The following is a 22,987-nucleotide window of genomic DNA, read 5'->3' on the forward strand; positions in this document are numbered from 1 at the left end:
CCCCCCGAGCATAGGGGATCTTAATTCCCCGACCAAGGATCGAACCTGTGTCCCCTGCATTGGAAGGCAGATTCCTAACCATGGGGCCACCAGGGAATCCCCTGGACACACTGATGTTTGAAACAGTCCCTAAAGAGGGCAGTGTGATCAATGGGTTGAAGTGAAGCTGGAAGAGTTTCTTCCATCTGAGCAGAGTTCCTCTCATCCTTTCTCTGCAAGGATCGTGCTAACACCTAAAATGTTGGTGGTTCCAGGGTGCCCTCGGTCAGCTGACCAGGACTTCCTGGGGCCTGGGGGTGGGAGGATCTTGGAGAACTGCTTGCCCACCTCCTAGACCTCGGGTTGAACTGTGGCCCCACACTGGGCTGCAGTGGAGACCTGGGGTGGCAGTAGGCCCGCCTTGTCTTCACTTCTTCAATGGAAACAGCACGGTGGCCATGGTGGCTTTTCACCAACCACGTCTATCAAATAGCAAGCGCTTAAACGATGGCGCTCTTTTGGAGGTGGTGCGTTTTTGTTCAGCCACTTTGGGGATCAGCTCTGCGGTTTCTATTGTCATCTCAACTGCTCCTTCCTAAGGGGGCTCAGGCTAACCCGAGTCCCGGGGACTTCACTCTGCATTGTTCCATCTGGGTCACATTATATTTATGGCTCACACATTTTAAAATTAATCTGGCGTCTCTCCTGTTACTTGGCTGACCTGCCGTACCAGCCCACCCCAACTTGTCAGCGATGTATTCCAGTGAGACACAGACAGTGGGGTTGTCTCCTCTGTGATACATTAAAGAAGGAACAAAAGAGCTGTCTTTCCTTAGAAAAACTGGGTCCTAATAGGAATATTGAAAGCGCTCATGAATCTTGGCTCTTTTATAAAATGCTGATTGATGCTTATTTCTGTATGTGAAGGCTGGAAGCACAGTACACCAGACCTAACTCTATAGATTTTTTTAAGACATGGAAAAACTAGAAAAAGTGTTCCGGGAAACAGGGATGAGACAAAGGGAGTTAATAGTTCCATAAGTGAGGGGAACAGTGTTTTCTCTAATTTTTTCCTTCTGTGTGGAGATGGCCTTTGTTTTGTGTATAAGCACAGACTGGTTGCCAAATCTCTATTGTCATAGGAGGAGACGACTCACCCAGCCTGAGAGAAGTCAGGGATCTAATGAACGTATTTAAAGATGCTAGTCGGAATGAACCAAAGCCAACAGGACTTCAAAGCTGTAACGGATGTGTATTTCATTTATGATGTCTGCAATATCATATATGATGATACCCTTTTCTTGGTTCCCCACAAAATCCAGTAAGTTTGGTGACCCTTTTAAAATTTGTTCAGTCATCAGATATTTATTGGGGTCTACCACAGGTCACGTTGCTGCATTAAAACATTATGTATCTAAATTTATATCTATAGCCTTATCTGGTCTCTGAGAACTCTCAACTGACTGTTCATATCAACTGCATGATCTTTCATCGACCAACAGCAAAAACATCGCTGTCAGTCTCATTTGTATGGTGCCTTTGCATGTGTGAAGCATTTTGACATTGTCGGGGAGGAAGGAATTTTCTAGGTTCTCCTGGCTGGTCTACAAATTAAATTGACCTGAGACAGATTGACAGGAGGAAATCACAGAAAGGTTCAATAGTGCAGGTTCATTGGAGAGACCCACGTATGGAACTGAACAACGTACCGCAACGGCCAAAGTGCTCACCTTAAATACACCAGCAGCTGAAGACGAGAGAGGGTGTCAGAGGCAGTGGGTTGGGACTGTAGAGGGGAGGAAGGCAGTTCTCAGGGAGATGGAAAAGCAAAGGTTTGGTAAATAAGTCTTGCTGAGTCTTGCAGAGACAGGGGCCCAGAGAGGAAAGGTGATAGCTCTCTTTCTGGAATAAGTCCTCTGTATTTTGAAGGCAGTTAGATGAGCGGGGGAGGGGTGAATATCAGAGTTTTTCCTGAGTCTTTTGGGCCTTGCTTGTTTTCATCTTTGCATTGATTGCTGAGGAAGGCTTTCTTATCTCTTCTTGCTATTCTTTGGAACTCTGCATTCAGATACTTATATCTTTCCTTTTCTCTTTTGCTTTTCGCTTCTCTTCTTTTCACAGCTATTTGTAAGGCCTCCTCAGACAGCCACTTGGCTTTTTTGCATTTCTTTTCCATGGGGATGGTCTTGATCCCTATCTCCTGTACAGTGTCACGAACCTCTGTCCATAGTTCATCAGGCACTCTATCTATCAGATCTAGGCCCTTAAATCTATTTCTCACTTCCACTGTATAATCATAAGGGATTTGATTTAGGTCATACCTGAATGGTCTAGCGGTTTTCCCTACTTTCTTCAATTTCAGTCTGAATTTGGCAATAAGGAGTTCATGATCTGAGCCACAGTCAGCTCCTGGTCTTGTTTTTGTTGACTGTAGAGAGCTTCTCCATCTTTGGCTGCAAAGAATATAATCAATCTGATTTTGGTGTTGACCATCTGGTGATGTCCATGTGTAGAGTCTTCTCTTCTGTGTTGGAAGAGGGTGTTTGCTATGACCAGTGCATTTTCTTGGCAAAACTCTATTAGTCTTTGCCCTGCTTCATTCCGCATTCCAAGACCAAATTTGCCTGTTACTCCAGTTGTTTCTTGACTTCCTACTTTTGCATTCCAGTCCCCTATAATGAAAAGAACATGCAAAGAAATAGAGGAAAACAACAGAATGGGACAGACTAGAGATCTCTTCAAGAAAATTAGAGATACCAAGGGAATATTTCATGCAAAGATGGGCTCGATAAAGGACAGAAATCGTATGGACCTAACAGAAGCAGAGATATTAAGAAGAGATAGCAAGAATACACAGAAGAACTGTACAAAAATGATTGTCACAACCCAGATAATCACGATGGTGTGATCACTCACCTAGAGCCAGAAATCCTGGAATGTGAAGTCAAGTGGGCCTTAGAAAGCATCACTACGAACAAAGCTAGTGGAGGTGATGGAATTCCAGTTGAGCTATTTCAAATCCTGAAAGGTGATGCTGTGAAAGTGCTGCACTCAATATGCCAGCAAATTTGCAAAACTCAGCAGTGGCCACAGGACTGGAAAAGGTCAGTTTTCATTCCAATCCGAAAGGAAGGCAATGCCAAAGAATGCTCAAACTACCGCACAATTGCACTTATCTCACATGCTAGTAAAGTAATGGTCAAAATTCTCCAAGCCAGTCTTTGGCAATACATGAACCGTGAACTTCCTGATGTTCAAGCTGGTTTTAGAAAAGGCCAAGGAACCAGAGATCATATTGCCAACATCTGTTGGATCATGGAAAAAGTAAGAGAGTTCCAGAAAAACATCTATTTCTGCTTTATTGACTATGCCAAAGCCTTTGACTGTGTGGATCACAATCAACTGTGGATAATTCTGAAAGAGATGGAAATACCAGACCACCTGACCTGCCTCTTGAGAAACCTCTATGCAGGTTAGGAAGCAACAGTTAGTTTTAGAACTGGACATGGAACAACAGACTGGTTCCAAATAGGAAAAGGAGTATGTCAAGGCTGTATTTTGTCACCCTGCTTATTTAACTTCTATGCAGAGTACATCACGAGAAGCACTGGGCTGGAAGAAGCACAAGCTGGAATCAAGATTGCCGGGAGAAATATCAACAACCTCAGATATGCAGATGACACCACCCTTATGGCAGAAAGTGAAGAGGAGCTCAAAAGCCTCTTGATGAAAGTGAAAGAGGAGAGTGAAAAAGTTGGCTTAAAGCTCAACATTCAGAAAACAAAGATATTGGCATCTGGTCCCATCACTCCATGGGAAATAGATGGGGAAACAGTGGAAACAGTGTCAGACTTTATTTTGGGGGGGCTCCAAAATCACTGCAGATGGTGATTGCAGCCATGAAATTAAAAGATGCTTACTCCTTGGAAGAAATGTTATGACCAACCTAGATAGCATATTCAAAAGCAGAGACGTTACTTTGCCAACAAAGGTCCATCTAGTCAAGGCTGTGGTTTTTCCAGTGGTCATGTATGGATTTGAGAGTGAGACTGTGAAGAAAGCTGAGAGCTGAAGAATTGATGCTTTTGAACTGTGGTGTTGGAGAAGATTCTTGAGAGTCCCTTGGACTGCAAGGAGATGCAACCAGTCCATTCTGAAGGAGATCAGCCCTGGGATTTCTTTGGAGGGAATGATGCTGAAGCTGAAACTCCAGTACTTTGTCAGCTCATGCGAAGAGCTGACTCACTGGAAAAGACTTTGATGCTGGGAGGGATTGAGGGCAGGAGGAGAAGGGGGCGACAGAGGATGAGATGGCTGGATGGCATCACGGACTCGATAGACATGAGTCTGGGTGTACTCCAGGTGTTGGTGATGGACAGGGAGGCCTGGTGTTCTGCAGTTCATGGGGTCGCAGAGTTGGACACGACTGAGCGACTGAACTGAACTGTTTTCATCTTCAAATAATGCACCTGCCAAAGAGACATTTTTGTTCAGTCGCTCAGTAGGGTCCGACGCTTTGTGCCACCCTCCCCCCTGCCCCCCCCACCCATGGACTGCAGCACGCCTGGCTTCCCTGTCCTTCACTATCTCCTGGAGCTTGCTCAGACTCATGTCCATTGAGTCCATGATGCCATCCGTCTTGTCCTTTATTACCCACTTCTCCTCCTGCCCTCATTCGTTCCCAGCATCAGGGTCTTCGCATCAGGTGGCCAAAGTATTGGAGCTTCCGCATCAGTCCTTCCAATGAATATTCAGGATTGATTTCCTTCAGGATTGACTGGTTGGATCTCCTTGCTGTCCAAGGGACTCTCAAGAGACATTTGGGGGTAGCAAATTTTGTTCCCCTAAGATGTACATATATGTTTCATTTTTTCTTGCCAAGGTTTTCATCTTTTTTTTTTTTTCAGTTTTTTTAAAAACTTGTTTTTAATTAGAGGATAATTGCTTTACAGTATTGTGTTGCTTTACAACAATGTGAGTCAGCTGTAAGTATCCTCTTGAGCCTCCCACCCACCTCTCTAGGTCAGCACAGAGCACCGAGCTGAGCTTCCTGTACTATATAGCTGCTTCCCACTTATGTATGTTTCTTATATAAACCTAAGAGTATATCAGGGCAGGTGTTTAGTTCCTAGACCTGGCTACACAGACTGTACCAAGGAGGCGATGCTGTGTATATTTTTTCGCTTATTCACTTCAGAGACCTTTGCTTAGAGGAGGCAATCTGTGGTTCTTCCTTCAATTTTGATAAAAGCAAATCATCCTAACTTTCAAAAGAGGAGAATTTGGGTTATGATTAGATGACTATTGATGATATCTGTTACTCTCTCATTTAGAGGAAACTTATGGAGCTAAAATGAGGTGTAGCTGGGGTAAAAGCAGCCCCATGGATGAGAGATGTGCCTTTCCTGTAAAGCAGGAGAAGGATTCTTGAGAAAGGAGGAACCAGAAGTTTATCTACAGAGGTTGTCTGTTTGGAGTTTGATTGCTTTAAAAGGAACACACGCCCCCAGGAAGGTGTGTGTGTGTGCGTGTTCAGTTGTGCCTGACTGCGACCCCATGGACCGTAGCCCATCAAGCTCCTCTGTCCACGCAATTTTCCAGGTAGGAATATTGGAGCGGGTTGCCATTTCCTTCTCCAGGGGATCTTCCCGACCCAGGGAGTGAACCTGTCTCCTGTGTCTCCTGCATTGGCAGGCAGATTCTTTACCACTCGCTCCACCTGGGAAGCCCACAGTCCCAGAGATTTACGGAGCCCCAGTGACGATGACTGGGAGGTAGGGGGAGTCACGGAGATGCAGGTTTGGGCTCATTGTTTGGGAAACAACATTTTTGAGCCAAGAAATGTGCACCACGCACAATCTGCTTGTGTGTGGTGAAGCTGACTGCTGGTAACAAGATGTTATTAATTTAGAAAATATAGGCATGCCAGTCTTTGCCTTTTGTTTCAAAGCAGCGTTTTTGTAAGCATGATTTATATCAAGTGCTGTCCCCCTCTGCTGGCGTAGTCGGTATTGCAGACTGCTTTCCTTCTGCCCATCCAGCCTAGCTTTTTAGTGCTGAAAGACCTTAGAGATCACAGATAGAAGCCGCAGATGTTGTCACTCACCTGTGCGTCAAGTTAGTGCAAATCAGCAAAACCTTTCACTTCCACATGCAGTATATTGTCTAGAACAGCTCCTTAGATGGGTTGGACTTTGTCTTCTGACTGATGGCACTCTCTGTGGGTGTAGAATTCAGCCTGATGGAATTGCATGGGGGATTCTTGCCAAAGAGACCCTTGGGACCACTACTAATATGTGGCTTATTTTCCTCTACTTTGCAAGCCGAGTAAAGGAAACAGTTAATACCCACCCCTGGGTATTACAGTCTGGCCTTCTCTCATTTGCCTCCGTCCTGACCCTTCTAGTGCAGCTAATGTGATCTTTTACCAGATCTCAAGTCTTCTCTGGCCCCTGACGCAATTGAGGACGTTCTCTGAGTAGCCACCTCTTTTATTGCTGTGTTTGGTCTGTCCTCCGAGTCCTGGCACAAGTCCCTGTTCTCTGAGAAGAGTCTTACCCCATGCCACTACCTGGGCTTGGGTCACTGCTGTGACAGTGGTCAGGCGTTGTCTTGTGATGTCTTGTATCCTGGTCTGACTTTTTAATCTTTGTATTTTAATCTGTAGCAAGTATCTGTCTTTTCTGCAAACTCAAGGTATAATTCTTGCATGGGTCAGTGTTCTAAAGATGCATGTTGAATTTGATGGGTAAGATTGCAAGCACACTTTTGGGTCAGAAGCTGGCACTCACCATCAGCTTGACTGTCTCACTTGTACATGTGTGTGTGTGTGTTTCAGTTGCAGATCCCTAGTGTGAAGGGCTTCGATTTCGCTAAGCAGCACCTGGGTCAGCACAATAAGGACGACATACTGATCATTCATGAGCCAGCACCACTGCCGGGACCCGTGAAGGACCACACCACGCCCTCTGAGAACGGAGATGTGCCGAGCCCCAAGGCCAAGATCCCTTCCAAGAACATCCGTCACAGAGGAAGGTTCTTACTGGGCTTTCTGTATTGTTCTCTATCGTGACCTGTGGTTCTATTTTCCGTTTGTTAGTTTCCAGTAGCAGAAGGGCTGACGGTGAATGTTGCCCAAGTCTGCAGCCTGGAAGACTGATGAGATTGGCCCCCAAAATCAGCACACCCAAGGGCCCTTGATCCACTCTAATGGACTCCCAGAGGAGGCCCATGTGCTTTCTTTCCCCAAAGTGGGTAAGGTTATGAATCACCGACCCATATGGTTTGATGGTTCCCCTGGAACTTCATTAGGGATTGACCAGCTTGAGGGTATATATTCTGGGGTGACCACGCTAGGCCCTATGGAGGTGATGTTAGGAATAATGGACAAAAATGTATAAAAAGTGCATGGCTTATGATACACACTTGGCCAGCATTGGCTCTGCCCTTGACTGTTGTGCCAGCGGCTGGAGCTGTGGCTTCCTCGCTCAGTCTGCAGGTGACCTTCGTCACACCCTACTTTCTTTGCTTGGCTTTTCTCCATCTGCCACTCTTGTCACCCTTCTTAGCATGTGTGCATGGATTCTTCATCGCGCTGCTCCCCACTCCCCTGCCCAGCTCCCCTTTCCCAGTTAATTCCCATTCCTCTTACTAACATTAAGTACATGGGGTACTGCTGTTAACAGTACATGGGGTAGACCGTGCTGTTAACAGACTACCTACTGTGACCCTATGACCCTGTGAAATGGGCTGCCCTTCTCTAAAGAAGACAATGTTCAGGGTCAGATTTTATTAACTTGGCTTTAGTTCAAAGCGTGATTAGGCTTTGGTAGTGAAGCCTCAAATTATCAGCCTTCTTTTGAGCTTTGGAACACCAAATTCTGGTTTTCTGTTGAGAGGGGAAAAGTGTGTGATCATACCAACATTCAAAATGACATTGTAATTTCTGATTTATCAGAAAACATACCCCAGGTGTTCTGGCCTAGTTTTAAGAATTTAATGAATGTTAGAACATGATCTTTACAAAAGAAGATGAATAATGTAGAGAGAGATCATTTGCTTAATTATTTTGCAGAGTGAGAATAAATCAAATCATTAAAGATTATTGAATATGCTAGTACCATTTAATAAAGTCTTTTTTTCTCCTCTGGAAGCCTCAGCCTAGACACTTAGTCACAACATCTCAATGGTCTGCATGGTTAATATCAGAGTTTAGCATCCCTCAAGGGCACTAGAATGTCTGGGCATTTCAGAAAGTTCAAAGAGAAGGGGTGTTAACTGATTAAGGCTTTTCAATGAATCCTGGAGCAACTTGGGTTCTGTGACACACTTGCTTTTTATATATAGAATCAATTAACAGCAATAATCATTGCCTTTGTGTTAGAAGTGTAGGCTTCCTCCAAAGATTTGGAATTATATGGGGTGACTACAGAATGACCCTGGCTTCCTAGAAATTCTGCAGGCCCAGCTAACCCCTAACCAAACTTGAATCCCAGATCCTCTGATTCAACCCACAGCAGTCCCAGATTGCCAGGTTTCCCCTGGGAGCTGGGGGGACTGTCCTCCAGCAAGTACTTGGTTTTCTAGCATTTGTTGAAATGAGTCTGCTGAGCCATTTAGTAAGGCATCTCATGCTGTCCTCAAAAGGTGACCGTGCTGTCACTGCGGTCCTTGAAGTTGCTGCGCCTCGAAACAGGGTTTTGGACTCTTTGACTTCTCTCAGTTTTGCCCAGAAGCCTGACTTCCACATCCAGATAAATGTGACCTTTCTGCCTGCTTTCTTTCTTTTTCCTAACATCTGCATTTGTTTTGTATCTGCAGAGTTTCTCCCTCGGATGCTGACTCCACAGTAAGTGAAGAGTCCAGTGAGAGGGAAGTGGGGGACAAGACTCCAGGAGCTGTGACCGATGGCAAGTCCCACAGAGCCCCACAGAGTGGTCTGTGACCCTTCTTGTTCTCCACTTTAAAAGTAGTAATTATGAGGGACTTCCCTGACAGTCCAGTGGTTTGGACTCTGCCGTTTCATTGCAGAGGGTGTGGGTTTGATCCTTGGTCAGGGAACTAAGATCCCACAAGCCCTGCAGTATGGTGGGAAAAAAAAAAGTCATTATGAGGTTTCAGTAGGCTAGGCTCTTATACTACTTCAAATGCAGAATGTAAAAAAGCCCTGTGCATTAGAATATTCGTCATTCATACAGGGGATTTTTCAGATTAATTGTCACCATCTAACACTATATCGGTGTCTGATTTGAGCTGGTGGGCCAGGCTAGAAGTTAAGAGATTCACTGATGTGTGTTTTGAGATAACTGGTCATGTTTGAATCTAGTTTGGGGTCCTAACAGTTTTCCTCTTCAAAGGATAAGGAGGAATCCAATTAAAAATGCATCCAGGATTCAGTGACCTTCTTAGGATCCCGTTTAAGTATTTCACAGCTGTCACTGTCAGAAGGTTGATTATTTATTCTAGGTCCAAGGGCATTGTATTTGGTCCATGTCCTAGGTCTATCTTCCAGTAGATAGTTGAGTGTGGTCAGATGGTTGTGTGTGTTGTCAGATGCTGTCGCTTCTTAGGCCAGGTTTGAAATGTACTTCACTCCCCTTCTAAACAGTATTGTCTTAAAACTCATATGTCTTGCAGTAGAACTTAGCTCATCGGTCTTACTAGACTTGGAACCTTTTTTGGCCTGATGACAGGGTAACTTTGGTGTTAGTTTAATAGATTCTGTTAAATAAATGCTCTTGTACTTGCTGGAGCTTTATTTATATTTCAGGGTTGTGTTTTAGTAGTGCAAAGAAAATGGAAGTGTCTCTGGATATCATTTTATAATTTTTTTATTTGGTTGTATCACGCCTCTTTTGGGATCTTAGCTCCCAACTAGGGATTGAACCCAAGCCCTTGGTAGTGAAACTGCAGAGTCCTAACCACTGGACGTCCAGGGAATTACCAGGATATAATTTTTAATAGTAATTTGTATACTTAACGTTTTCCATTACAAATATCTCTGTATAAAATTGTAGTACAGACTGAACCATATTCTATAAATGAATAGATTATGGGCAGAAGCTGGAGGGCCTGTTTCATCCACTGTCATGTTTGTGACCTTGTGTGTCCCTTAGTTGTGGGAACTCCCCTGGGACTAAACTAGCTGATTTTTGAGATGCCTTCCAGTTGTTTCTTTTTTGGTGTTAAAGACAAAAGCAAAAAAGAAAAACCTTAGAATAAGGGAAGAATTTTTTTCTTTAGATCTAATGATCTAATTTCATAGAATCTTAGAAATTAGTTAGCACCATGGTAACAGGGGTACTGTTTCAGATAGACAGGATTAAAATCTAATTTTTATCCTGGGAAAGAAATATTTGGGGAAAAAACAATCAGCTCTGGAGCTTCTTAATTTCTGTTAATTGTATGTCTAAGAAAACCTTCCTCTTTAGCTCCTGCTTTTAACTCCTTCTGTGCTTAGTCGCTCAGTTGTGTCTGACTCTGTGACCCTTTGGACTGCAGCCCACGAGGCTTCTCTGTCCATGAGATTTTCTAGGCAAGAATACTGGAGTGGGTTGTGATTTCCTCCTCCAGGGGATCTTCCCAACCCAGGGATCAAACCATTGTCTTCTGTGTCTCCTGCATTGCAGGCAGTTTCTTTACCCACTGAGCCTTTGGGAAAGCCCTTTAACAATCCTTGCTAACAGTATTAGAACCAGTATATTATACATGGCTAACAAAAATCAAATATCACTCTCAACATATATTCAAAATCCAGGTAATAATAAGCATGTCAGTGTTGGGGCTCAGAGTTGACTATGGAAGGAGACAAGTGGCCTAGATGTTCTTGGGGGTCCTAGAAGGCTCACATGCTGCTATTTTGGTTTAAAGATGTATTTACTTATTGATAATGGAATTAATATTCCTTTATAAATGTTCTGTTGCTTTGGTATTGCCGTAATTCAGGTTGCCCTTTGCTGTGTCATTCTGTTCTGTGGACATCATCTTATACTATAATTTCTATCCTGACTTTTTTTGTTGTTTGTTTTATAATTTTTTAAGAGAAAAGATTTTAATACCTGCTTGCCTTAAGTAAGCAGTATTCATGCAGCATTGATCTATGTAGCCCTCGTACTTTCCATTGTCATTATTATCCAGATTAGTTTTTAAAAAAATCATGCGGTGGATAGCAAACAATAAAAATATGTATTATTATATGTAAAATAACATATGTGTACTAATCCAGTTTGTTTATGTATATAGGTGTATGGAGGTACATATATGTCTCTTTAAGGTATAAGTATGGCAAACAACATATCGCACTTTTCAGCCTTTTGGAAGGGCTGAGTTCCAGGCAGTCTAGAAGTTGAGGGTTTTCTGTGCATCTCCTGCTTCTCCTATTGCAGCTGGTGAATTATAGAGCGAGGATCCGATTGAGGGGTGGGAAGGGGCAGGGCAGGAGTCAGTACTAGGCCTGCAGCCCCAGGGACCCAGGCAGGCAGATGGCACGAGCAGACGGGCCTTTCTTCCTGTCACCTTTGCACCCTGGGTTTTTTTTTTCACCATCCTGGAGGAGGCCGCCTCTGCCTTCAGTATCAGTGACTTAATGGGACACCCTTTGTGACATTTGCCATTGGTTTAAAAGTTTGGCTTAGTAAGGCTGCCTTATCTGATAGAGCTAATTATCTCCTACTAGGCTTCATGCCTGTAATTTGAGTAGCTCCCTGGTGAATGGTGCTGTCTGGCTGTGTTTGCATTATACAAAGGGTCAGGCTCCCTCCAGGCAGGGAAAGAAAGCCCAGGAACAGCCTGAATGCAGACAAGTGTGCCTCCTCGCTAAGAGACACCTTCATTCACAGAGTTAAGTATGTAATTTCTAATTACTTGGGATGAGTATTACTGAACATAAATGAATATAATTCAAATTGAGAGGAAATAGAAAGATTTGTGTCCCACTGCTGTGCATTCCTTCTATAAAATATCAACTACTACTCGTTACTGCTTTGCTCAACACTTTTTTACACTGAGGGGGAAACTTCTATATTTTTCACTTATGGTTGAGGTTTCAAAACTCAGTCTTTTGTTTAGAAACAGTTTCTACATGCCCTCACTCCTTCTCTTGGCCTGTGTGTGTCTGCTCAGTCATGTCCGAATCTTTTGCAACCCCTTGGACTGTAGCCCGCCAGGCTTCTCTGCCCATGGAATTTTCCAGGCAAGAATACTGGAGTGGGTAGCCATTTCCTTCTCCAGGGGATCTTCCAAACCCAGGGATGGAACCCATGTCTCTTGCATCTCCTGCATTGGCAGATGGATTCTTAACCACTAGTGCCACCCGGGAAGCCCCTCTTTTGGTGTTTGGCCATTTATTTTCGAGCAATGTTAGAGTAGCCCAGAGGTGACTGTGGCTTAGAGGAAGGGCATCAGGGATCTTAGTGCATGTAACTGGAGAGTTCTTTTCATCTATTCGGCCCTTCTTAACCTCTCTCTTTGCCTTTTAAAAGTTAAAGTTTATTGAGATTATTTCTATTATAAAAGTAATACTGACTAGAGAAAATCCTCATTATAGAAAATACAAAAAAGTGGATAAAATGACCCATTACACCAAGATCCAGTCTCTATTAACATTGTAACGTGTTTTTCTTTTTTCTATACATTTAAATGTCTTTCTTCTTTGCCGTTCTGATTACTTAAAAAAAATTCATTGTGGTGAAATATATATAGCCATACAATTTACCCTTTTAACCATTTTTCAAGTGTTATCTGCATCTCTTTGTGAAGAGGGAACTAATTCCTTGCAGCAGCAGCTTTTTCTTCTCCTGACTCTTCAACTTCATTTTTTGCTGCATTCGAACCGAAAAGCCAGCAGCATTCACCATTAACCAGTACTTGCTAGCAGGTCCACAGTCCCCTTGGTCTTTTGTTTTCTCGACGGTAAGTTGCCTTGGCAACTAAATTTATATGACTCTCACTCCAGATGAGCATGGACGTTCAGAGCTGTTAGAAATGTCCTCCATATTCTGTAAATCACTCCTGGCTGGCCAACCTCAGGCTCCTCTTACCCTTTACCCTGTCTTACCGAAGACTTTGAAACACCTTTAGACTAAACGGGACCATCTGGGGCACAAAGTGTCATAATGATTTTCTTATCTTCCCTACAGATATCTGTAATTATTACTGAGGTTGAAGGAGACACTATTTAACCCAGACAGTTTAGGCTCAAAGAGTGACATTTCAAATATTCTGCCATGGAGTTGTGGATGTGTTTTTGGTCTGGTACCCATCTAAGGCTCCTTTAGGAAATAATCCATAATTGTGACGGTTTGCTCTTTTCTTAGGGTGGTGGTGTTTATTAATTCTGCTCTTCCCTGTCTTCCAGGGGCAGCACCCAGCTCAGGGAATGAGCAGCATTCGTCAGCCTCCATCTTCGAGCACGTGGATAGGATCTCCCGCTCCTCGGAGGCCAGTCGGCGGGTCCCCAGTAAGATCCAGCTGATTGCCATGCAGCCCATCCCAGCTCCTCCGGCTCCGCACCCCATCCTGGCTGACCGTGTGGCAGAAACCAACAAAATTAACAAAGAGGTATTTGGTTTTATGGAAAAGTATAGTATTAAAAAAAAAAAAATCCTTAGATTCTGATTTGGTCACTGCTTAAAAATGAGTGAAAGTTAGTGTCAAAAGGTTGCTAACGATATGAGCTGCTCATGTGCGTGCATGCTAAGTTGCTTCAGCCGTGTCCAGCTCTTTGGGACCCTATGGACTGTAGCCCACCAGGCTCCTCTGTCCATGGGATTCTCCAGGCAAGAATAATGGAGTGGACTGCCGTGCCCTCCTCCAGGGGATCTACCTGACTCAGGATCGAGTCTCTTATGTCTCCTTCATTAAGTGAATTCCTTACCACTAGTGCCACCTGGGAAGTCCCATGAGCTGCTCACAACTATTCTTAACTTTAAATCTGCTACTCAGTATTTTTAGGTCAGATACTGATCGTGGACACGAGGGGGCGCATTTGGAGATATGCAGGTTAAAGACCAGGGCCGGCTAGCCTTAGAAAGTCTGCCTTAGCCCGTGGCTGGGGTTTGGGAATTAGATTTTGGAAAGATCCCCACCATTCCCAGAATGGAGTGGCTCACTGTACCTAAACAATTTTTGTACAAACAACATGATTTATGCTGAACACCTCTTCCTGGAGTCTGAAATTTTGGTACATGCTAGGCAGAGGGTGCCTATGTGAGCAGTCTCCAGTAAAGACCCTGTGAGCATTGAGTATTTAATAAACTTCCCTCATAGACGTTTCATGTGTGTTGTCACAGGTCATTGCTGGAGGAATTCAGTACATCCCACATAACTTCACTGGGAAAGGACTCCTGGAAGTTTGTGCCTGGGTCCTCCAGACCTCACCCTATGTGCCATTCCCTGATGCTGGTTTTGCTTTCTAGCCTTTTGCTGTAATAAATTGGACTGAATGCTGAGTCCTGGGGGTTCTCCCAGTGAATCACTGAACGCTGAATAATCTTGGGACCACAGATTCTGTGAACTCTGATAGAGCTGCTCTGGCCCCAAGATCTAAATCATGATTGGTAAAATACCCTGTTCTAGTGACTCCTGGAAGGGTGAGTTAGATCTGCTTTCCTCCTAAGATTCTGGAATCAGAAGGCCAGCTCACGTCACTGTTAAGTTGAACTTGGGAAGTTTGACCTGGGCTGGACCATGAGTGCAGGGAATAGTATTGAGGGCTACATGCACGACAGCATCGTGCCTGTCAGTTTCCTGCCTCTAAGAAATACCTGCTGCTCTTGTGAGTTCTGCTAGGTGAAGTAACAATTAATACAACTGAATCCTTAAAGTGGATTATCTTATAGAAGTCTTATCAAGAGTTCTTACACTTTCTCTTCTCCATTGGCTCCTTGCCAGGGACGTGACCACAAGAACGTGCGTCATGGGTTCAAGGTGGCATGTGCTGTCCCTTCTCACCAGTGCTTGGGAGCCCTGGGGTTGCTCACATGACCCCCATCCTAGCCTAGACCTGTTTCCATCAGTCCAGTGCTGCAGGTGCCTCACACCAGCCATGAGTAAGCACTCTTGAGTGGCTTCTCTGTGTGATCGAAAGAAGAGAAGAGAAGGAGTTCACCAGTCTGTGGCCTCACCACTGGAAAGCGTTCATCTCCACTTTGTTCTTTTGCTATCTTTTAAAAATGTATTTGATGGATACATATGGTATAGGAAACATATATACCGATTATGAAGCATAAAATGAAAAACCAACTTAGGACTGATGGAAACAGGAGCGTTATCCGTTCTGGTGGACCTACCTGTATGGTAGGTACGGACATCTCAATGGAAATGTTTTCTTCGTAGGAGATTCTGGCACAGATTCCTAGCAGATCTTAGTCCTCCTGTGAGACCTCATGCATTTAAAAAAACAGATCCTGAAAGAGTTAGAGGGGCTTCCTGAGTTCTCCTGCTGGGAAGTTTGTCGAGACTCTCATCTATCTGACCCTCCTTCTCAAACAGTCTCAAGGAGGACATGGCTTCTGGTCTGCTGTGGTATGGCGGACCATGTCCGGTCTTGGACAGCGTCCTGTTGTTTCTTTCCAGTTGGAGTCTCATCTTGGTTTCCCTTTTTTCCCTCTGTCTCCCTCCATCTCACTTGCTGTTAAGTTCTCTGAAGCAGCTAAGGGCTTAGAAAATGAGGTGATGTGCGTTGATGAAGGCAGGCATTCCCCGTCTCTTCTCCACCACCGCCCGACAGACTGGCTGCTCCCGGAGTCATGGCGTCCTTCCCCTAGACCTGCATCTGCATTCCTGTTTCTGGCCCTCGCCCTCTGCCCACTACCCTTCCTCTCCAACTCTTCCAGACCTAGTTCACGCCCCATGGAGCCAGGAGGATGTGTTTCCATACCTGTTGATTTTCTTCTTTGAGGAGGGGGTCTCCTGTCAGGGGGCTTGTTTCGTAACACTGAAACATCATTATTAAATGGCTATTTTGTGGTATAGTGCAAATATCATCTTTGAACTGTCTTAATTTAAAAACTTATTAAGTAATGATACTATTGGGTATGGAAAATATTTACTCTTTGCTTAGGAAGAATTACATCTACGAATCACTGCCCCTCAGCATCTTCAAAGTTGCCACTGGACGATTTCCTGGATTTGAGTACTTTTGGCCTACCCAGGTCGCAGCAGTGGTACAGAATCCACCTGTCAGTGCAGGAGATGCAAGAGGCATGGGTTCCCCGGGTCGGAAAAATTCCGTGGAGGAGGAACTAGCAACCCACTCCAGTATTCTTGGCTGAAAAAAATCCCGTGGACAGCGGAGCCTGGCGAGCTGCAGTCCATGGGGTTGGAGAGAGTCAAGCATGACTGAGCGCACAGGCACGCATGTTTCGGGGCCAGTACCGAGGCTTCTCCCCTCACATGCACCGCGTGGAGGCTGGGGAGGCAGCTCGGGGACGGTGGCAGGCTCTCTGCACCCGGTGTGGGTGTGTCTGCCCCTGTCACCCCTTTGGTGCCTCTTGGGAGCCTAGGACAGCTTTGGGGGGCTCGGAGAGAGGGCAGGGGAGAGACACAGGATGCCTCCGGACTACTTTGTGCGCGGGTTCCTGGAACCGTGCAAACGGTCGGGCCGTCTCGCTCCCCAGATCCAGACGGCGCTGCGGCACAAGTCTGAGATCGAGCACCATCGCAACAAGATCCGGCTGCGCGCCAAGCGCCGCGGGCACTACGAGTTCCCGGTGCTGGACGAGCTGTCGTCGGGCGACACGCGGGAGCGGCACCGCGTGTACCGCAGGGCGCAGATGCAGATCGACAAGATCCTGGACCCCACGGCCAGCGTGCCCTCTGTGTTCATTGAGCCCAGGAAGAGGTGGGCGTGCTGCCGGGGGAAGCCTTTGGAAGACTCCGGGCTGCCGGGAGGGGGCAACCCCGCCTGGCGATCACCTGTGGGGAAGGCCGCTTCCACCCCAGTTACCCCGGGAGTCGGGAGTCGCCATTCCCGGTTTTCTTGTCTCCTGGAATTCAGCTCTCTGAAATGGGAGCCCCTTCCTTCTCAGACGCTGAGCCTTGGCTCCCCCTCCCCCCGTCCTCGTCCTGCCCTCCCCCCAGTGTCGTCACCGCCTCCCGTGCTTGGTGGATGCTCATTTCTTTTCCCACTGCTGCCCTCAGCCTCTGTCGTCTGTCTCTCAGACCCCTGCCCCTTAAGGGAGAGGCGTTTTCTGAAGGTCAGCTCTCATTTGTGTCTCACTGGGCTCACCCCTGGGCTGGCTCGCTCCTGTACCTGGTGGGGCCCCGAGTCTCCACCCAGCTGCTCCCCACCGAGGGGCTTGCCGCCCTACCAGGCAATAGCTTCATTGCCCTCCAGACATTGATCTACGTCCCGTTTCTGGCTCTGGGCAAGATCCCAGCTGCACCTCACACTCCCTCCACCTCTCTCCTGATTTATTATTTTTGTTGGATAAATTGGGCATATCCAAAGCTCCTCCTCCCTCTTCAAGACCTAGGTCAGGTCCCAGTAGCCAGCGATGATGTTATTCTGTATTGCCCTGTGTGTTTGGTATTGTCTGCCCAGGTGGACTGTGCCTTTCTTAGAGCAGAGACTGTGTCTTACACGTTGTTTATATCTGGTGGGGTGTTTCATACAGTGGCCAGGAGGTCCTAGGTACCCAAAAAATCCTTAGCCTTTAGTTCATGAGCCAGGGCAGGAAAGTGATTTCCTATGAAGATAATGTCTTTTTCTCCTGGCAGCTCCAGGATAAAACGTTCCCCTAAGCCACGCCGGAAACACCAGGTCAACGGCTGCCCTGGAGATGCTGAGAAGGACAGACTTATCACCACAGACAGCGACGGCACTTACAAAAGGCCGCCTGGTGTCCACAACTCTGCCTATATTGGTTGCCCGGTGCGTAACGCTGACCCTTGCGTCTGGTGGCCATCGGGAGATGAGTGAGCAGTGCCAGCTGCGGCCACGTGTGGTGTTGATGCTCCGGGGCCAGCTGGGTCGTGGGGCGCATGTGGGTGCAGGCAGGGATGGGCTGCTCATTTGTGGAGAAACTTGAGTCCTGGAGACCAGGGGGCTGCTGGGGGCGCCCTCTGGAAACATGCTCAGTGTTTTTCTTTCCTCTGTGCAAGGCCTGTCCTCTCGGGCTTCAGATAGGGCACTTTTGGGGATTCACTGGAAAACAGAAATGTCCAGAAAGTTTTTTTTTCCCCTTCCCCTGGTTGAGGGAACTGTTTGGATTTCTTGGTGGTAAGAGGGATATTTAGGGTTTTGTGCCCCCTTCTGCTCTTGGAGTGCTAAGATGTTCCCTCTGTATGTGTGTATTTGTGTGTGTGTGTGCATATATATATATGTATGTATGTATGGCTTCCCAGGGGTTCAGCTGTAAAGAATCCACCTGCAGTGCAGGAGATACAGGTTCAATCCCTGGACTGGGAATATGCCCTGGAGAAAGGAAGTGGCATCCCACTCCAGTACTCGTGCTGGAAAATCGCAATCCATGGGGTCGCAAATGAGTTGGACATGACTGAGTGACTAAAGAGCAATGTGTGTGTATATATATATATTTCTAATTTTAATGGAAGAAAGAGCTTCATGGAAATTAAGAAATAGGGGCTTAATTTTATTGGAAGGAAAAGGACGTGTTAAAGCAGATTGTTGACAACATTAAAACACATACAGACCCCACTAAGTAGGGAGGAAAGGGCTAGCCTCCCCAATGGACCATGAGAAATACAGATATAAAAATACTCCAAGATGGAGGGCTGCCCCAGATACCCAGGTATCTTCTTGTTAATCCAGTTTTGTCCACTGTGTCCAGCAGCACTGGGACACACAGTGGATGTCTGTGACCCTGTGCCAAGGTGCAGCCCTGACAGAGCTATCTTTGTTAAAGAAATGAGCGAAAAACACACCCTCAGAGAAAGAGTTTGTGATGTACGTGATCACTTCAGATAAAGCTTATGTAACCAGTGTTTCATTTGAGTTTTGTATTTTATCCCTCAAATTGCACAAAGATCTAACGCTGAGAGACACTAAGCATAATTACACATATGTACCAAAGGCCATGCTGACGTTGGGACTAAATATAATTGCATCATGGTCGTCTGGGAGGTGACCCCAGGCTTCTTTCCCCAGGCTTTTCCTTGGAATCTTACTGTGATTCTGGTGTCCTAAGACTGACTGTCCCTTCCTAACTGGCTTGTGAGGGTTGATGTGATTCCCAAAGGAATCACAAATTAGCAGTCTACAAATTAGGCTCCTTCGCTCCTCAGCAGGATGAATGAGTGAGTCCTTTCTTAAGGCTGTGAATAAATTCCTCTGGCTGGGGAACCAGCATTGGCAGTTCTCACAGTAGATGGCGATCTTGAGCTACCGCTGGGTTTTTGGACTGGTGTTTGGGCACCTGTGGTGACTGGCTTAATCCCGGAAGGGATGTATCCTTGGCTCCCCAGGATGGTCCCTTGGACCTTTTGATTTTGTCTAATCTGGGATCTCAGAGACCGTGTTGTATGAAACTAAAGAATAGATTAGTTTGCTGGGAGAAATATCAATAACCTCAGATATGCAGATGACACCACCCTTATGGCAGAAAGTGAAGAAAAACTAAAGAGCCTCTTGATGAAAGTGAAAGAAGAGAGTGAAAAAGTTGGCTTAAAGCTCAACATTCAGAAAACTAAGATCGTGGCATCTGGTCCCATCACTTCATGGCAAATAGATGGGGAAACAGTGGAAACAGTGTCAGACTTTATTTTGGGGGGCTCCAAAATCACTGCAGATGGTGACTGCAGCCATGAAATTAAAAGACTCTTGCTTCTTGAAAGAAAAGTTATGATCAACCTAGACAGCTTATTAAAAAGCAGAAACATTACTTTGCCAACAAAAGTCCATCTAGTCAAAGCTATGGCTTTTCCAGTAGTCATGTATGGATGTGAGAGTTGGACTATAAAGAAAGCTGAGGACCAAAGAATTGATGCTTTTGAACTGTGGTGTTGGAGACTCTTGAGAGTCCCTTGGACTACAAGAAGATCCAACCAGTCCATCCTAAAGGAAATCAGTCCTGAATATTCATTGGAAGGACTGATGCTGAAGCTGAAACTCCAGCACTTTGGCCACCTGATGTGAAGAACTGACTCATTGGAAAAGACCCTGATGCTAGGAAAGATTGAAGGCAGGAGGAGAAGGGGATGACGGCATCACCGACTCAGTGGACATGAGTTTGAGTAAACTCCAGGAGTTGGTGGTGGACAGGGAGGCCTGGCGTGCTGCGGTGCATGGGGTCACAAAGAGTCGGACATGACTGAGTGACTGAACTGAACTGAACTTGTCCTCCCCTTCCTGTCTTGATCCTAAATCAGGCTTCTTTCATGGTGGCCCAGGCCATCCTTCTCTTCGCTTTTTTTCTTAGCAGAAAGTGCAGAGTTTCCTCCCTCAGCTGGAGGGAAGAAGCTCTTCCCTGGTGAGTACCACCTCAATCAGCTGCTTCATCTCAAGTGGCTCCAATTTGCAGAGGTACCCTAAGAAGACATTCTTCCTTTATATGGACTTTTTACTTTCTCTCCTTAAAATTCTGAAATGTGTACTTTCTTTTTTATTTTAATACTTATATTGTATGATTTTGTTTTTATTTTATATTGGAGTGTAGTTGATTTTGGGATTCCCAGGTGGCATAGTGGTAAAGAATCCACCTGCCAGGGTAGGAAATGCAGATTCAATCGCTGGGTCAGGAAGATGCCCTGTAAAAGGAAATGGTTACCCACTCCAGTATTCCTGCCTGGAGAAGCCCATGGACAGAGGAGCTTGGAGGGCTACAGACCATGGGGTCATAAAAGAGCGGGACCAAGCTGAGCACACACACACACAGTTGATTTACAGCGTTGTGTTTCAGGTGTATAGTAAAGTGATTCAGTTATACATATATCTTTTCTTTTTCAGATTCTTTTCCAATATAGGTTATTACAGGATACTGAGTAGAGTTCCCTGTACTTGTTGGTTATGTAATTTATACGTGTGTGTGCTCAGTTGCCTCTGACTCTTTGAGACCCCATGTACTATAGCCCACCAGGCTCCTCTGACCACAGAATTTTCCAGGCAAGAGTACTGGAGTGAGTTGCCATTTCCTACTCTATGGAATTTTCCATGCTGAGGGTTCAAACCCTATCTCTTGTGTCTCCTGCGTTGGCAGGTAGATTCTTCACCACTGAGTCACCTGGGAAGCCCATGTTATATATAGTAGGGTGTATATGTTAATCCCAACCTCCTAATTTATCCCTCCCCCAGCCTTTCTCCTTTGATAAAGCCATAAATTTGTTTTCTAAGTCTGTGAGTCTGATGAAATGTATACTTTCAAAGATAATGCCTTTTTGAGCACTCACCTTTTTATAGGTAGTATTTCATCTTGAAGGTTATACTACGCATACCTGCTTTTGAACTGTCTTGAATTTTGTGCTTTCCCCTCAAAATATCTTCTTGAGAACTTTCTTCTCCTGAAGTAAAAGAAATATTCCTGGACTTCTCATAAACAGGGTTACCATTATAAATCAGGATTCGGCAAACTATGACCCTCAGGCCAAATCCAGCCTACCGCTGGCTTTTGTAAAGAAAGTTTTATTGGAACAGAGCCACACCCATCATTTTTGTGTTATCTATGACTGCTTTTGCTAAGGTGGCAGAGCTGAGTAGTTATATGGCTCACCAAGCCGAGGATATTTACTCTCTGGCCCTTTATGGAAGTTTGTCAACCCCAATATAATTTATTTTCCAAGTCACACCCTTGTAATGGTGACAGTAGATGGGATTAATTATCCTAGGATAACGAGCATGAACCGAGATTGTCCTGAACCAACCATAGGACATGATCACTCTCATAATATGAAGGGTTGCAGAGAGGCACCAGAATACATCATAAAAATAACATAGCCCCCCCTTTTTTTTTTTTACTAAAGGTAAAAAAGTTCTCATATATTTCTGGGGAGTGATAGGTGAACATGTATTTGTGCCAAGGAAACGAACAAAATGTCAAAGTCATCAAACTTGGATTCAAGAGAATGGAATTCAAATTCCAACTCCTGGGTATTCTAGGTAGATCGCAACTTCTGTTGATCATAGTGCCATCTGTTAAGTTCCATCTACATGTGAAACACTGTGCTGGATGTTGGGACACAGGAATAAATAAAATGAATAAAACTTCCTCTTGGCCTGCAGGTTGCTGAGAGTCTAGTCTGTGGAATTTGGGGGGTGGGGGCAGCAGGAAGGCCAGAGAGCAGGAAGCTCTCACATCATAGCTCTATGGCTCTTTGCCTTCATGGCAGGATTCGTGGGACCAATGAGACTCCAAGGGAACCTAACTTCACACCTTTGCAACAGGTCTCTCTTGCTATAGAAGTTATACCTTCTTTAAAGTTACACCCACTGATGCTGAGATTGGCAGTGGCTGTAGCTTTTGGGGACTCTCCTCAATATCTATAGGGTTTGTCCCCCATTTGAATCTCAGTTTGCACTGTAGCCACAGTGCTCTCTTCCTTGCGGTGCAGTTGTTGAAAGCCACCACCAGGAACATTGCTCCTGGTTTTAGAGAGAGCCTCTTAATTACCGGTAGGACGTTTCTACAGATATACTTTTCTTTTTTGCCATGAGGTGTTGGGTTGGTGGCCCTCTACTCACCACATTCTTCCTGATCTGCTCCTCAAGAAAGCCAAAAGCAGGAGAAGGCATGAGTGTGGGCCATTTTTGTACCTGTAAGGAGCGGAGCACAGAGTCTTTCCAGAGTTATGTCATAAGCTGGACACTTTTGGAGCTCCACATCCTTCCTCGATGACGAAGTCACTTAGTGGAACTTTACTAGAGTGTTGTAATTTTGGAGAAGCAGTCTTTCAGGACCCAGTGTGTATGGAAGGGAGTGAGACCACCCACTTGCAGTTGTGAAAGACAGCACACCGGCCTATCTCAGGAGCAGTCTCTGCCCAACAACACTTGTTTCCGTGCAGGACGAGGGCCCAGTGCTGCCACAGCTTCTGAGTCTGCCAAGAGAATCCAAAA

At 45.4% G+C, this 22,987-nt stretch overlaps 1 protein-coding gene across 1 annotated transcript in view; it reads left to right on the forward strand.

Annotated features, from left to right (window-relative positions):
* KIAA1549 (KIAA1549 ortholog) overlaps positions 1–22,987 on the forward strand; it is a 131,012-nt gene that overhangs the window by 80,480 nt on the left and 27,545 nt on the right. Inside the window, exons 13-17 of the mRNA XM_018047488.1 lie at positions 6,818–7,014; positions 8,800–8,915; positions 13,334–13,536; positions 16,596–16,819; positions 17,698–17,851. Of these exons, the coding sequence (XP_017902977.1) occupies positions 6,818–7,014; positions 8,800–8,915; positions 13,334–13,536; positions 16,596–16,819; positions 17,698–17,851 (894 nt within the window). The remainder of the gene's footprint in view (positions 1–6,817; positions 7,015–8,799; positions 8,916–13,333; positions 13,537–16,595; positions 16,820–17,697; positions 17,852–22,987) is intronic.

Source organism: Capra hircus, chromosome 4, assembly GCF_001704415.2.
Source record: "Capra hircus breed San Clemente chromosome 4, ASM170441v1, whole genome shotgun sequence".
In the NCBI taxonomy this organism is placed as follows: Eukaryota; Metazoa; Chordata; class Mammalia; order Artiodactyla; family Bovidae; genus Capra; species Capra hircus.